Source organism: Silurus meridionalis, chromosome 7 (genome assembly GCF_014805685.1).
Source record: "Silurus meridionalis isolate SWU-2019-XX chromosome 7, ASM1480568v1, whole genome shotgun sequence".
NCBI classification, from domain to species: Eukaryota; Metazoa; Chordata; class Actinopteri; order Siluriformes; family Siluridae; genus Silurus; species Silurus meridionalis.
In genome coordinates, this window is record NC_060890.1 from 17257202 (window position 1) to 17271999 (window position 14798).

At 39.0% G+C, this 14798-nt stretch overlaps 1 protein-coding gene across 2 annotated transcripts in view; it reads right to left on the reverse strand.

Annotated features, from left to right (window-relative positions):
* The window catches only part of LOC124389395 (testican-2-like), a 47340-nt gene extending 40575 nt beyond the window's left edge, over positions 1–6765 (reverse strand). The window contains exon 1 of one of the 2 annotated variants that reach the window (XM_046854821.1): positions 6425–6765. In XM_046854821.1, coding sequence (XP_046710777.1) covers positions 6425–6619 — 195 coding nt within the window. In that variant the 5' untranslated portion in view covers positions 6620–6765. The remainder of the gene's footprint in view (positions 1–6424) is intronic. The other variant, XM_046854820.1, reaches the window with a different exon arrangement.
* Between the last annotated feature and the right edge of the window lie 8033 nt (positions 6766–14798).

Here is a 14798-nt window from a genome sequence, read left to right on the forward strand (position 1 = left end):
CAGTGCAATTCATCCGTCACCAGTGCAGCCGTCAATTCATTTTTTTTTTTCTCACTGGTCCATTCAATAAATTAAACTCACTTCAGTACCCTGTCGAGAGTTGAGACCCCTGACTCACTCCAGCTGTTCCCTCAAGTGCATCACTTCCTCCTCACCTGTCACCTGGAATCTCATGAATGCTATTTCAGATGCTTTAAAAAGACATTTTGTATATAAAGCACAACATGTGTAGAGGTTCAGCTGTATTTAAAAAATATTGTAAAATATGGGATATATATATATATATATATATATATATATATATATATATATATATATATATATACATATAACCCAGCCATTAGGGAGGCACAAGCCAGTGCATTCTTAGTGCCGGTCCCAAGCCCGGGTAAATGGGGAGGGTTGCGTTAGGAAGGGCATCCAGCGTAAAACACGTGCCAAATCAAATATGCGGATCACAAATGAGAATTTCATACCGGATCGGTCGAGGCCGGGTTAACAACGACCGCCACAGGTATCGTTAGCCGACAGGGTACCGGTGGAAATTGGGCTACTGTTGGCCGAAGGAGGAGAAGGAGAGGAGGAAGACGTCTACAGAGACGGCAGGAAAGGAGCAGTGTAGGAGAGTAGAGGTTCGGGTTGGTACTTTAAATGTTGGTACTATGACGGGTAAAGGGAGAGGTAGCTGATATGATGGAGAGGAGAAAGGTAGATATGTTGTGTGTTCAGGAGACCAAGTGGAAAGGGAGTAAGGCCAGGAACATTGGAGGTGGGTTTAAACTGTTTTATCATGGTGTGGATGGAAAGAGAAATGGTGTAGGGGTGATTCTGAAGGAAGAGTACAGTAAGAGTGTAGTGGAGGTGAAGAGAGTTTCTGATAGGGTGATGATCGTGAAGGTGGAAGTTGAAGGATGATGATAAATGTCATCAGTGCCTATGCTCCACAAGTTGGCTGTGAGATGGAGGAGAAGGAAAGATTCTGGAGTGAATTAGATGAAGTGGTAGATGGTGTACCTAGGAAAGAACGGTTAGTGATTGGGGCGGACTTTAATGGGCATGTGGGTGAAGGAACAGAGGTGATGAGGAGGTGATGGGTAGGTATGGTTTTAAGGAGAGGAATGTGGAAGGGCAGATGGTGGTAGATTTTGCTAAAAGGATGGAAATGGCAGTGGTGAACACTTATTTTAAAAAGAAGGAGGATCATAGGGTGACGTATAAGAGTGGAGGAAGGTGCACACAGGTGGACTATGTGCTATGCAGGAGATGCAACCTGAAGGAGATTGGCGACTGTAAGGTGTTGGCAGGGGACAGTGTAGCTAGACAGCATAGGATGGTGGTCTGTAGGATGGTTTTGGAGGCGAGGATGAAGAGGAGGAGAGTGAGGACTGAAAGAAGAATAAGATGGTGGAAACTGAAGGAGGAAGAGTGTAGTGTGAGGTTCAGGGAAGAGGTCAGAGAGAGGCTCAGTGGTGTTAAGGAGGTGTTGGATGATTGGGCAACTACTGCAGGAGTGATGAGGGAGGCAGCTAGAAAAGTACTTGGTGTGACATCTGGAAATAGAAAGGAAGACAAGGAGACGTGGTGGTGGAATGAGGAAGTGCAGGAGAGCATAAGGAGAAAGAGGTTGGCAAAACAGAAGTGGGATAGACAGAGTGATGAGAAAAGTAGGCAGGAGTACAAGGAGATGCGGCAGCAGGTTAAGAGGATGTGGCGAAAGCCAAGGAAAAGGCATATGAGGAGCTGTATGAGAGGTTGGACACTAAGGAAGGAGAAAAGGATTTGTACCGATTGGCCAGGCAGAGGGACCGAGCTGGAAAGGATGTACTGCAAGTTAGAGCAGTAAAGGATGGAGAGGGAAATGTGTTGACTAGTGAGGAGAGTGTGTTGAGAAGGTGGAGGGAGTATTTTGAGCAGCTGATGAATGAGGAAAATCAGAGAGAGAAGGTTGGATGATGTGGAGATGGTGAAGCAGGATGTAGATAAGATTAGTAAGGAGGAAGTGAGAGCAGCGATTAAGAGGATGAAGAGTGGAAAGTCGGTTGGACCAGATGACATACCGGTGGAAGCGTGGAGATGTTTAGGAGAGATGGCAGTGGGGTTTTGACCAGATTGTTTAACAGGATTTTGGAAGGTGAGAAGATGCCTGAGGAATGGAGAAAGAGTGTGCTGGTACCGATCTTTAAGCATAAAGGAGATGTGCAGACCTGCAGTAACTACAGGGGTATTAAGTTGATCAGTCACACCATGAAGTTATGGGAAAGAGTAGTGGAAGCCAGGCTGAGAGAAGAGGTGACCATCTGTGAGCAACAGTATGGTTTCATGCCGAGGAAGAGCACCACAGATGCCATATTTGCTTTGAGAATGTTGATGGAGAAGTATAGAGAAGGACAGAAGGAATTGCATTGTGTATTTGTGGATTTAGAGAAGGCGTACGACAGGGTGCCAAGAGAGGAGTTGTGGTACTGTATGAGGAAGTCAGGTGTGTCGGAGAAGTATGTAAGGGTGGTGCAGGACATGTATGAGGACAGTGTGACGGCAGTGAAGTGTGCAGTAGGTACGACAGACTGGTTTAGAGTGAAGGTTGGACTGCATCAAGGATCGGCCCTGAGCCCTTTCCTGTTTGCAGTGGTGATGGACAGGTTGACGGACGAGGTCAGACAGGAGTCTCCCTGGACTATGATGTTTGCGGATGATATTGTGATTTGTTGTGAGAGTAGGGAGCAGGTTGAGAAGAGCCTGGAGAGGTGGAGATATGCACTGGAGAGAAGGGGAATGAAACTCAGTAGGAGTAAGACAGAGTACATGTGTGTGAATGAGAGGGAGGGCAGTGGAGTGGTGCGGTTGCAGGAGAAGAGCTTCAGAAGGTGGAGGAATTCAGGTACCTGGGTTCAACAGTGCAAAGTAATGGAGAGTGTGTTAGAGAAGTGAAGAAAAGAGTGCAGGCAGGGTGGAGTGGGTGGAGAAGAGTGACAGGAGTGATTTGTGATAGTAGGGTATCTGCAAAATTGAAAGGGAAAGTTTATAGGACTGTGGTGAGACCTGCGATGTTGTATGGTTTAGAGACAGTGGCATTGAGTAAAAGACAGGAGGTGGAGCTGGAGGTAGCAGAGCTAAAGATGTTGAGGTTTTCGTTGGGAGTGACGAGGATGGATAAGATTAGAAATGAGTTTATTAGAGGGACAGCGCATGTAGGATGTTTTGGTGACAAGGTGAGGGAGGCGAGATTGAGATGGTTTGGACATGTGCAGAGGAGGGACATAAATTATATTGGTAGAAGAATGCTGAGGATGGAGCCACCAGGTAGGAGGAAAAGAGGAAGGCCAAAAGGAGGTTCATGGATGTGGTGAGGGAAGACATGCAGGTAGTTGGTGTAAAAGAGGCAGATGTAGAGGACAGGGTGGTGTGGAGACGGATGATCCGCTGTGGCGACCCCTAATGGGAGCAGCCGAAAGAAGAAGAAGAAGAAGAATACATATATACATATATACATACAGTACAGACCAAAAGTTTGGACACACCTTCTCATTCAAAGAGTCTTCTTTATTTTCATGACTATGAAAATTGTAGAGTCACACTGAAGGCATCAAGGGCTATTTGACCAAGAAGGAGAGTGATGGGGTGCTGCGCCAGATGACCTGGCCTCCACAGTCACCGGACCTGAACCCAATCGTGATGGTTTAGGGGTGAGCTGGACCGCAGAGTGAAGGCAAAAGGGCCAACAAGTGCCAAGCATCTCTCGGGGAACTCCTTCAAGACTGTTGGAAGACCATTTCAGGTGACTACCTCTTGAAGCTCATCAAGAGAATGCCAAGAGTGTGCAAAGCAGTAATCAAAGCAAAAGGTGGCTACTTTGAAGAACCTAGAATATGACATTTTTCAGTTGTTTTACACTTTTTTGTTATGTATATAATTCCACATATAATTCCACGTGTTAATTCATAGTTTTGATGCCTTCAGTGTGAATCTACAATTTTCATAGTCATGAAAATAAAGAAAACTCTTTAAATGAGAAGGTGTGTCCAAACTTTTGGTCTGTACTATATATATATATATATATATATATATATATATATATATATATATATATATATATATATATATATATACACTGTATATCAGTCGTATGCTTAACAGATAAGAATTCTGGTAAAAGGAAAGGTTGAATACATGAATTACTGAACTGTCACTCTGATGATATATATATTTGGCAGAATACTGTGAAAAACTGTGACTGACGGTAAAATAATTATGCTTAATTTTCCATACTGGGACATGCCTACATTCTTTAGATGTTAGAGGTTATGTTGGCATAAACACAATTAGAAACCATCCGTTTTAATCTGCAGTAATTGCAGCAGCCTGCAAAAATGTTTACATTCCAGCCAGAGATTGCTAATACACACAACACCTACTCCCCCACAGCTTGACTCCTTAAGTCTCTTCCTTCACCTGTCACCTGCCCTGCTCCTGCTTCTGCTCCAGGCATCCTGCTGTCTCATCAAAGGAGAATCTCACACGAAATAAATAAACCAATATGTGTCTTGCAGGCTCTAAATCAAGTGGACGGCAGCTCCTGGGAGAGCAGCAGAGTCTTCGGCTGACATTTTTCTCCCTCCTTTTCACACAGTGTGATTTGGGGAAAGACAACATTGTGTCAGTGAAGGAGTGCGGTGTGTGTAGGCAATCATACGTGTCCTTGCCCTTCCTGTATTGTAAAACTCGGTCTAGGCAGAGGTATGTGGCAATCAATAAATATCGATTAAGGCATAGAGAGAATCAAGATCCCTGTTTGGAGGAAGATGTCATATGGGTGAAGCAATACTGCTACTGCTCATCCCTGCTGGCCTAGCAACGCTGCCTTGGTTCAATTTCAATCATGCCACGCTCACAATAAGATTAGTTACCGTAACCCGCAATCAATCTGCAGCTAATATCTTGCTATATTTTAAATCTGTAATAAGTTTGAGTTTATTTAGAAAGACAGTATGCTCATTTGTGAGCAGACTAATTCCCAATACTGTATCCATATTGGAGAAAAAGGGTAAACATAACAGATTCTTTTTGTGCCTTTTTTTTTTTGCAATTAGTTTAAATGGTTAGCTATAGATTTTTATTCCCAATAGTAATACATGTTACAATGAAATATGAAAAGGGCTTTAACAAATGAACTCATTTGTCTTAAGTTTTTATTTTTCTTTCTTTTTTTTTTTGTTGTATATTTGAGATTCTTTAATGCATTGTACAGCACTCTGGTCAACAGTTATTGTTTTTTTTAAATGTGCCTTTAAATAAATTGTGACTTGACCTGGACATGTTTGATGGTTTTCTCGTGGGATCTAAACAGCAGCATGGTGTACGATCCTGTAAGGTGATCTCGAGGTGTCTAAGGCTGTGGTTTAATGGTGATGTAATGAACCTAATAGACCATTTAAGCTATCTGCAAGACAACAAACAACGAACACCATGGTCATCTAAACAGCCAGTGTGTAATCATGTTGCAATAAATCATTAAATTACACACCGAATATATTCTGGGTCGGTAACTTAATGAAGAATGAATGGACTCTTGGAAACCATCTGGCAAATTCTACATCATAAGTAAAATAATAAATGTTTCTTGTGTTTTTGAAAGAGAGACATTGAGAGAAAGAGAGAAACTGGGACCACTAATATGGGTCTATATAAGACCTTTTATTAGGAAATAGTCAATTAATGATGTCTGACCAAGTAATCAAAGTAGTGTGATGTTATTTGAATATTATTTTAAAGCTATTGGGCAGTTTTGGACATGGGAATGTAGACAGTGAGGGTCTCCAGGGTTTAGTTTGCTGACAATCCGAGGGTCTTTTTGCAACTCGGGCGTGGCGACAATCGACCACTGTCACCACTGAATTTGTAATGTGTTGCCAGGTGAGCGATTACTGAATATTATCTTTCAGCCCACTGTTTAAGTATGAAAAAAACATTAGGAAGTGTGAAGGACATGTAGAGAGGTAGCTACAAATGAAGATGTGAACCAGGCAGGTTGGAGGAACTCACCTGAGAGAACCAGCTCACGCGCGTTCAAGAAACATCAGCAAGCATGACTACCTACTGAACCGCCCAGCTTACTATAGGAAATTACTTAAATTTAATAAAGTATCAATAAAAAAAATATTCGTGAACTGGACTAAATTAAATAAATAAATAAAAATAGAATATAAAAAATATATATCGGTAACGGGTGAATTTAGAGGCTGACGTATAAGTTACCGAGTCTCTCACCGGTACAGTCCTTTCAAAGGAAATACACACAATTCCTGCTTATGAACACAACAGAGATATAACATGCATATGATGTTTTTTTTGTCCGAAAGCTTGTAACACCCTGTAAATAAAATACAATACAATACAACAAGAACACATGCAAGGGAAGCGAGCTCACGTCTCTGAAGCGGTTCCAGTGCTTTATCTTGTGGCTGTATTGGGAGATAGTAGACAGCCATTGCTCGTCTTCTAGGAAATTGCCGCCGGTATTGTCCGACTCTTTTCCGCCCCGCACAGCGCCCTGAACACCGCAGCATCCCACCAACACGCAGAGCAGAACAAGAAGAAGGACTGCACTCCTTAAACCGGCCATCTGTCCCGTGTGTGTGTGTGTGTGTGTGTGTGTGCAATGAAGAGCTCCGTCAGTCTATAGTCCAAGAGCACAGAGACACACTGCTCACTGAACAGTGAGGGATAATGATGTCTTCAGGCAGGAGAGGTGTGTGTGTGTGTGTGTGTGTCTCTCTCTCTCTCTCTCTCTGTATGTATGTGTGTATGTCTCTCGCTCTCTCTCTCTCTCTCTCTCTCTCTCTCTCTGTGTGTGTGTGTGTGTGAGAGAGAGAGAGAGAGAGAGAGAAAGAGAAAGCAGTAGAGAGACAAAATGTACTACATTATTTAATAGTTATTTATATATATATATATATATATATATATATATATATATACACATAAACAACCAAGCATCCAGTTTTTCAGCACTGTCAGTATTCACTCATCCCCCCCACCCACCCATCCACATAACTCCATTCATAAGTGTTCAGACATATATTACCTCTTGTAGAACACGCCAGTTAAAAATGCCACCTGGTGCCAACCTGGTCGTACTGTGTCTGGTTGCATGAAATTGCATGAAATTGCCTTTTAAAGGACTGACAGTAGTCAGTAGTGTTTGAGATCTAAATTTGAATCACATTAGAATAAATTGTAGCAATAAAAGATTAATAAATTAATGGATGAATAAATACATTTAATATATGGATTTATAAGAACAATATCCCATAACCATCCAACAACAAAAAAAAAAGGTCATAACATTATTCGGAGGTTTGCTACAACCCCAAGGGCATAATCCAGAAATCCTGACAGACCAAATGTGGTGTAATAGGAATCCCAGATTGCAGGCGTGAAGTGCAATACCTCAGGACTGGGACTGTAGAGCTGTGAAACTGATTTATTATTAAAATTACCTTTGTCAGTTATTGTAGCTGTCATATTGTCTGCACTAAATATGGACGATAAGCAGTTATTTTCCAAATGTATATACTACAAACAGAAGGCAATTTCAAACTCCATAATTGTTGTACAAATCCCTGGCCTCTTTTTTTTTTCAGCGGTTTGAAGATATGCTATGAGTTTGCGACTTTTGCTGAAGATTTGGTTCAGCAAATACCTGTAACAATTGCATCACAATGTAATGAGAGCCAGGTATAAATTACAACCAAGCATTAATGCAAATAATCCACTGTAAGATGGCTTCAAAATGAATTTGGAATGGAATAAGGTTAATCAATATAATCTACATAAATAAAATATAATTACGACAGTCAATCAATAATCCCTTTTCCCACTGGATCACTGAAGAAGTGAAAATATTCATTAGAGCACTGTAATGACAACATGCAAAGGTGGAGAGAACGGTGCTATAAAGCATGTTAAATGAATAATTAAATAAATACTATATACCTGGGTGGATCTGTGTTTGTGCTCTGTGCATATAGTCATTACATCTGATCACCTTATGATCCTTGTTTTGAATTTGGGTTGTTTGTATGCTGATTAACAAACAGCATAATTTAATTCTTCACACACATCCAAGGACCTAATTTGTGTTGATGGTATGCATTGATGTTATACACTTTATTATATTTTGATGCAAAAATTGAGGCAGCTGCAGCGTCATCCTCTTTGTCTAGGTAAATATCTAGACTGTTGCCATTAAGATAATTGAATTACTGTCCATAAAGATTTTAGCAAAAATCCCAGCAGCATTCATTGGCATTTTAAAACAGAGAGAGAACAAAGAAACATATTCATGTAAGAAAGTTCAAACAGGTTGTGCAATTTTATTACTCCTTATGATGGAATTCATGCAGGTGCAAAAACAGGCAATTTTACTTTTTATTACCGTTTATGCCCTCTTTAACACAACCGTAGTTTTGAGCTATTGTTCTTAATATTTTGTGTTACAGTAAGACTGGATGTGTAGTTATAATGCACCTAGCAGACACCTTTACAAAAAGTCATGTAGGAGAACTCGAGGAGGATGAAAAATAAGTCAAGCAGCTGCATTCTGGATCAGTTGTCAGGGTCAGTTGGCACACAAGGGCAGACCTGCCAGGAACTAAGTGCTGTAGTCTAATCCAGAGATGACAAAGGACAAGCACCTGAGTGACCTCAGTGGAAAAAAAAGGCCAGAGCCTTGTGATGTTTTTAAAGGAGAAACCTACATGAATGAATCATTACAGTGAGTAAAGAAAGAAAGATTAAAGATGGTGATACATACAAACAATATCCAGTATCCCAATTACATAATCCCATTTTCTACAATTAGTTTGTTTCAGGTATTTTAAAAATCTGTAATGTTTTGCAAAGTCAGTAAAGTTTGGATGAAAGGGGTTTCGAAAACCTGTTAAGATATTAGAGATTATTGGTTTACAAGTTATCATATCATAAACTGTCCATCTGTCCAATGTGCCATTTGGTTTCTTGTGACGGATCACAATAATTGTGAAGCTTATCACACTAATTTGAACCATTTCTGTACTTCTTAATGATGTCCACACATCTCTGCACTATTATAGCCTTTAAATTTATTCCCTGTACATATGCTTACATATATATCACTTGCTGTAAATATGCTACATATTTATCTGCACTTTGCATGATAGCTACATTTTGCACTTTTGGTAGATGCCAAACTGCATTTCGTTGCTGTGTACCTGTACAATGCAATGACAATAAAGTTGTATCTATCTATGTATCTATCTATCTATCTATCTAAATGCCTCATTGCTATACGTGTTCTTCACTTTAGGTTTGTATGGTTATATAGACTTTTGCTCTGGGTTAGAGCACAACACTGCAGAAAGCTTGTACTAGTCAGCAATGCTTTAAGAGAACTGTAGCTCTTGATAATGAGATGTGAATGAGCGTGTAGGTGATGAGTAACTGGTGATGATTGGCTAAGTGCAGAGCAGATGTTTAGGGCTGTACAAGCCTGTGGTCTTAGGAGTCATTTATTGAGTGGGCTGGAAAGCATTCATACTGCATTACAGTGCTGTCTCTCTCTCTTACTCACATACACACATTGCATTTTAAACAAGGTGTGATTGAAACACAAAAGTCAAACATGTTAGATAAGCTCACATAAGCTTGCAATATGTCTAAATACATTTGGAAGGTTTTTAAATAAACATACTGCAGAGTGAAGGAGAACTGCAGCTGGATTAAAAAAAGGGTGGAAATCTTTCTTAGTTTAATCACATTCTTATATAGCTGATGGTAATGTTTTGCAATTTCTAATAAACAGACATCCTGATGTCACATAGAGGCTAAAGCTCACTGCAGAGCTTCTCTGGGACATAATTTTTTTCTTTGCTTTTTGATTTCCTATGCAAAAAAAAAAAAAAAAAAAAAACCCATCTGAAACGTTTCACCTCATTGCAGCAAACCCTTAAAATCCTGTTTTTCTAATAAGAAAATAAAAGCTCTTCACCCTCAGTAAAGGCGGCACCTTGAAACCTACAAACCGCCCACATATTCATCATTTCCCCTTGATTTTGCCCTGAAAGCCTCTAAACAGCAACAGTTTGTCATGAGCACAAATCCATTAACACTGTTATTTACATATAATTATGGATCAGTAAATCAATTGGACAATTACCAATTCAAAATTGGGCTCACTTGCAGACCAATTGCATATTTACGCCATTTCCTTTGGGGAAAAATAATAGGAAGTATTTAGAATTTCGAATGAACCACATTCATCGTGTTAACATTTCTATTCTACATGTATGATGACATTTTATTTGTTTTCTAAGTAATTTTGCAATAGAGGTAATTAATCCTGTAGGTCACTGTATTTAATCAGCAGTTTTGTTACACCGGCTTAGTAGTTGTCTTCGAATTACCAGTGAATGTTACCACAAAGCAAAGGTCTTCCAGCATGTCTTTAAATTTCCCCAGCACCAATCACGCCAAATTATATTAAAGCACTGTTGCAATTCACTTGAAAGGTGTCAGAAGGTGTTGATGAAATTTCTTTAACAGCGGCTCTGACATCAGTGCTAGGATAAATTAAATGTAGATATTAATGCACTCTTACTGTTATTAACTGTATGCTATTATTTTTATAGTAACATTTTAAACATTGACTCCATGCAAGTAGACTAGAAATGTGTGTAATTGTTGATATGGTGATTTTGTGAGATCTTTATATGAAATTTTTGGAAGGAGTCTCCAGTGTCAAGTCGTTGTAATAGTCGGTGGTAAGGTTGTTCCAGTGTGGAAGGAATTAAAACAAAGGACTTTGAACAAGAGATCTATTATCTGACAAACTGCAATTTTTTGTCTTATTAACTGCAAGCTAAGGATTGCAAATTAGCTGCTTTTACATAAGTGATAACAAGAGCCAACTTCCACAGCATTACATTTAAATAATCTTCTGGATCTACAACAGATTATACATTTAAAACACAGTATTTATTCATTCTTAACCTTTAAGGAAACAAAAAATCTGTAATTCCAAATTTACTCATAATGGAAGTATAAGCATAACTGCTGTATCATAACCGAATGTTCATTTTGTAGGACACTTTTATGAATTCCTTAGTGAGAGCTATTTGTACTTTAAACTGTACCTCTGTGTAATTCATCCTTTCAGATATGGCATTACAGGTTTTTTTTTTAGCTTGTGGTTATATATTACTGATTTATTCCTTGTAGCTCACAGTACAAAAAGAAAAAAAAATCTTGGTTTCCATCTGATCGATGGATGCTGCAAAAGCCTGAGGGAAAAAGTAAAACATTTGAATTTCTGCATGTAATTCTACTGCATGTAAAATCAGAAAGATTAAAATCATGGCATTCATTCATATTTTAACTGTTTACTGAACAGAATGAAATAACTAGCTTTTAGTCTTTGATTATAAATGAGTGTTAAGTTGACAGTTTTCTCAGTGCAGAGAAAAGTGTTTAAACATGAGCTCTTGTCTCTATGAATCACACTTACACTACAGAAGCTGTTTCAATCTGACAACCCTAAAACGAGTGCCAAACTTAGCAGAGACGGCATCATGCGTAGAAATAGCTCAGTTTCTGAGAACAGAGAATGAAATTCATAAGCAAACATAATACAAACATTAAAAATTAAAAAGTATTAATAAAGTAAATAAAACAACAAAAAAGACAGACGTGCAAAAAAAAAGTGGTACAGTATGAATAAAATCCTAAAACGTTGGTCAGTTCACACTAAAAGAGATGTCTTTTATTGTCTCTTAATTATGGAGCATGTTGTTGTACCAATCTGAGCTTTGTGCCTTGGATGTTCAGGGCATTGGATCTGTCTGTGTGAGAGGCTTTTCAACTGATCTCAGCACTCAGTCAGATGGCAGCACCAAGCTTCCTGACCTGGTGGATCTGACGTTGTGCCTTCTAGTGCTGACCGCCAATTCTATAGATTACTGCAATTATCGACTTTTCCTTAATTACTTAGACCAGCTCATTATTGCAGCTGCTGATTTTGCACTACTGTGTGTCACTAATTTGCTGATAGATCAACATTCAGAAATCCTACACCGAAAAAAATGCTCCGCTCAGATTCCTCAATCAGACATTGGAGCAAAACAACAAAAGTAAATGATCATGGCATGCCTCCGACAGCACACAATATGATAAGATTCAATCTCAAACAAGATGGCAGCAAAGGAACAGATGTTTTCTATGTACATTTTTCAGAGGCCCAGAAGTCTATGCCTACAGCAACGATGGCTCATTAATCACAACCTATTGGAGGAGACATAAGATCAAGCCAAATCCTCTTGGGGTGAGTGCTGCAGCCTCAGGAGGAAGAGAGAGCTGACTAATTAACCAGTATGAGAGAGACACACAGAGACAGATGAAAGAGATGAAAAAGAGACATTTATCTGCAGACAGAACAGCACTTCATTCTGCACAATGCAAATATCTGTTTTCAGATGTATGTTTTGAAAATATAGATCCAAAACTTTCCAGAAGGGCTTATAACAATAGACCTGGTGTAGAATGATCGTGAAGTAAACACAAGCAGGTCAGACCTCATGTGTTGGATCCAGGGATGGATTACTAACCCAGACTACTGTGCACATTTTCAGAAACCATGGCCACTAAGAGGCGTCATAACAAGCATCAATTCGACTGACTGACCATTGTAATTACACAGTCACACAAAACACTAAAAATTAAGCACAAACCAATGAATGTAAAGTCACAGAATCTGAAAATGTCTAGTTCATCCAATAAACTCTTACCATGAGATGAATATGTTGGTTGGTCTGTTGGGTCTTAACTGTATTACATGGAGCTACACAAACACATGAAAAAATACAAGAAATACAAAGAACCGCAAACCCACTTAAAAAGAATCAATAAAGAAAACAATTAAAATTGGACAAAAATGAAGCCCGAAAGCATTATTCTCCCTAAGGAGTCAGATACTACAAGAAATGGGCCAACAAGGATTTAATAAGCTACATGGTGAAGAGGTCCTTGTAACATTCTGGTAGCTTTTAATACAAATGATGCAGACCAACATATAGCCTGGACATTTAAAAGCATATCAACCCATTAACTATACATGCTCTAATATATCTTTAAAGCAGAAGTAATACAATCCAATGAAATTCATTCATTTTGTTTTATCCTGAGTCATGATGGATCCTGGAAAAACGAGGTGGGATTACACCCTGAATGGGACACATGTTTGTAGTAAGGCAGCATGCACACACAAAGTAAGTTAGCTATTAAGCATATATAAAAATGGTTATTAAAGGAAACCTGAAAACTCAAAGAAAACCCATGTGAACATGACGACAATGTGTGAAATACGAGAGACAGAGCTCTGGATTTTACAGCTGTGAGAAGGCAATTGATAATAGTTTCTTAACATATTGTAGGCATATAGAAGATAGTGACAACCTAATGAGCAGTTGTACAATGGAACACTTTTTGCTAAAGTGTTTACAGAAAAACAACATTTTGGAGTGATAATTCATCTATCTGCAATAAGCAGTAGTATATGGTTTTACTCTGCCAGCTGGATCATGCTTCATAATGAACTCATCAGAGGCAGACTGTGTACCAAGGTCTTTGCAGAACATGAATACAGCACACTACTTGTTACTCCACATTAATCCATTGCACATTAGGCAGGAGGAATGCAGTGGTGACGATTTTATAACATACCTTAAATGCAAAATAATAGACAGTACGCTGTCTGCAATTCTTCATCATTCAACAGGTTGAATTCATTTTTCAACTAATTGCTGAATAGAGGGAAATGTTACTATGAGGTTATGAAGATTTTGAAGGTTAAATAAAACATGTCAGAAAGGAGCTGAAAAGCTAAATGTGCAATCATTATGTTGTATCATTGACCAACTTATACATATTTTTTATTTTTATTTATTTGTTTGATAATTTCCAGTGTCAGCGCCAACAGTGCATGGGTTTCCAAAATACTACATCTGATCAGTTTTGCCTATAAACATTTAGTTTAACGGTAGTGGGTTTCCCTTTCTCTTACTTTTTTTTTTATCAATGAGGATGAAATGATACCCCATTTATCAATGCAGAACCCTAAATAAGCTCCTTTGTAAAGCCAAATCAAAGCACCAAAGACTGAGTAAGTCTTGTGTAGGTATAACAACAGTTCCACCCAAACTAAATGTAAAATATTTTTGTCCAATTGTCATGCTGATATCAAAGTACACTGCAAACACTCATCTTCACTCATTCTCTCAAAGGAGAAGATTGTCCATGGTCAATGCAGATCTTTACAGAGAATGCTTCTAAATCTGTGATCTAATCTTGTTTGCACTGAACAAGCCTGCTCATGAACAGGTTTGAGCTTAGGGACCTGTTGTGTTGGCAACAAGTCCACCAATAGCTTTACAGAACAGAAAAATCCTGGATCAGGTCGAATCACTAGCAAGCCAATCCAGTTAACTCGGTAATATATGAAGAAAGGGCCAAAACGATCAATTCAAAGCCCAGGATTGCCAGAGAAACAGCGCTAGCCTTGTGATAAAGGCACTCAACCCACGACTGCTTGGACTATATCCTGTCTTTACTGATAATCTCTTTGGATATAACTCTCTTGCAAATGGTGGAGATGGATAACAAACAAAATGCTCCAAAATCGAAATGAACTCAAGAAACACTGCATTAAAATGCCTAGATGCCACAGCAGGGTATTAAACTCAAATAGAGTACATGTGAGTGACCAGATGTAATAA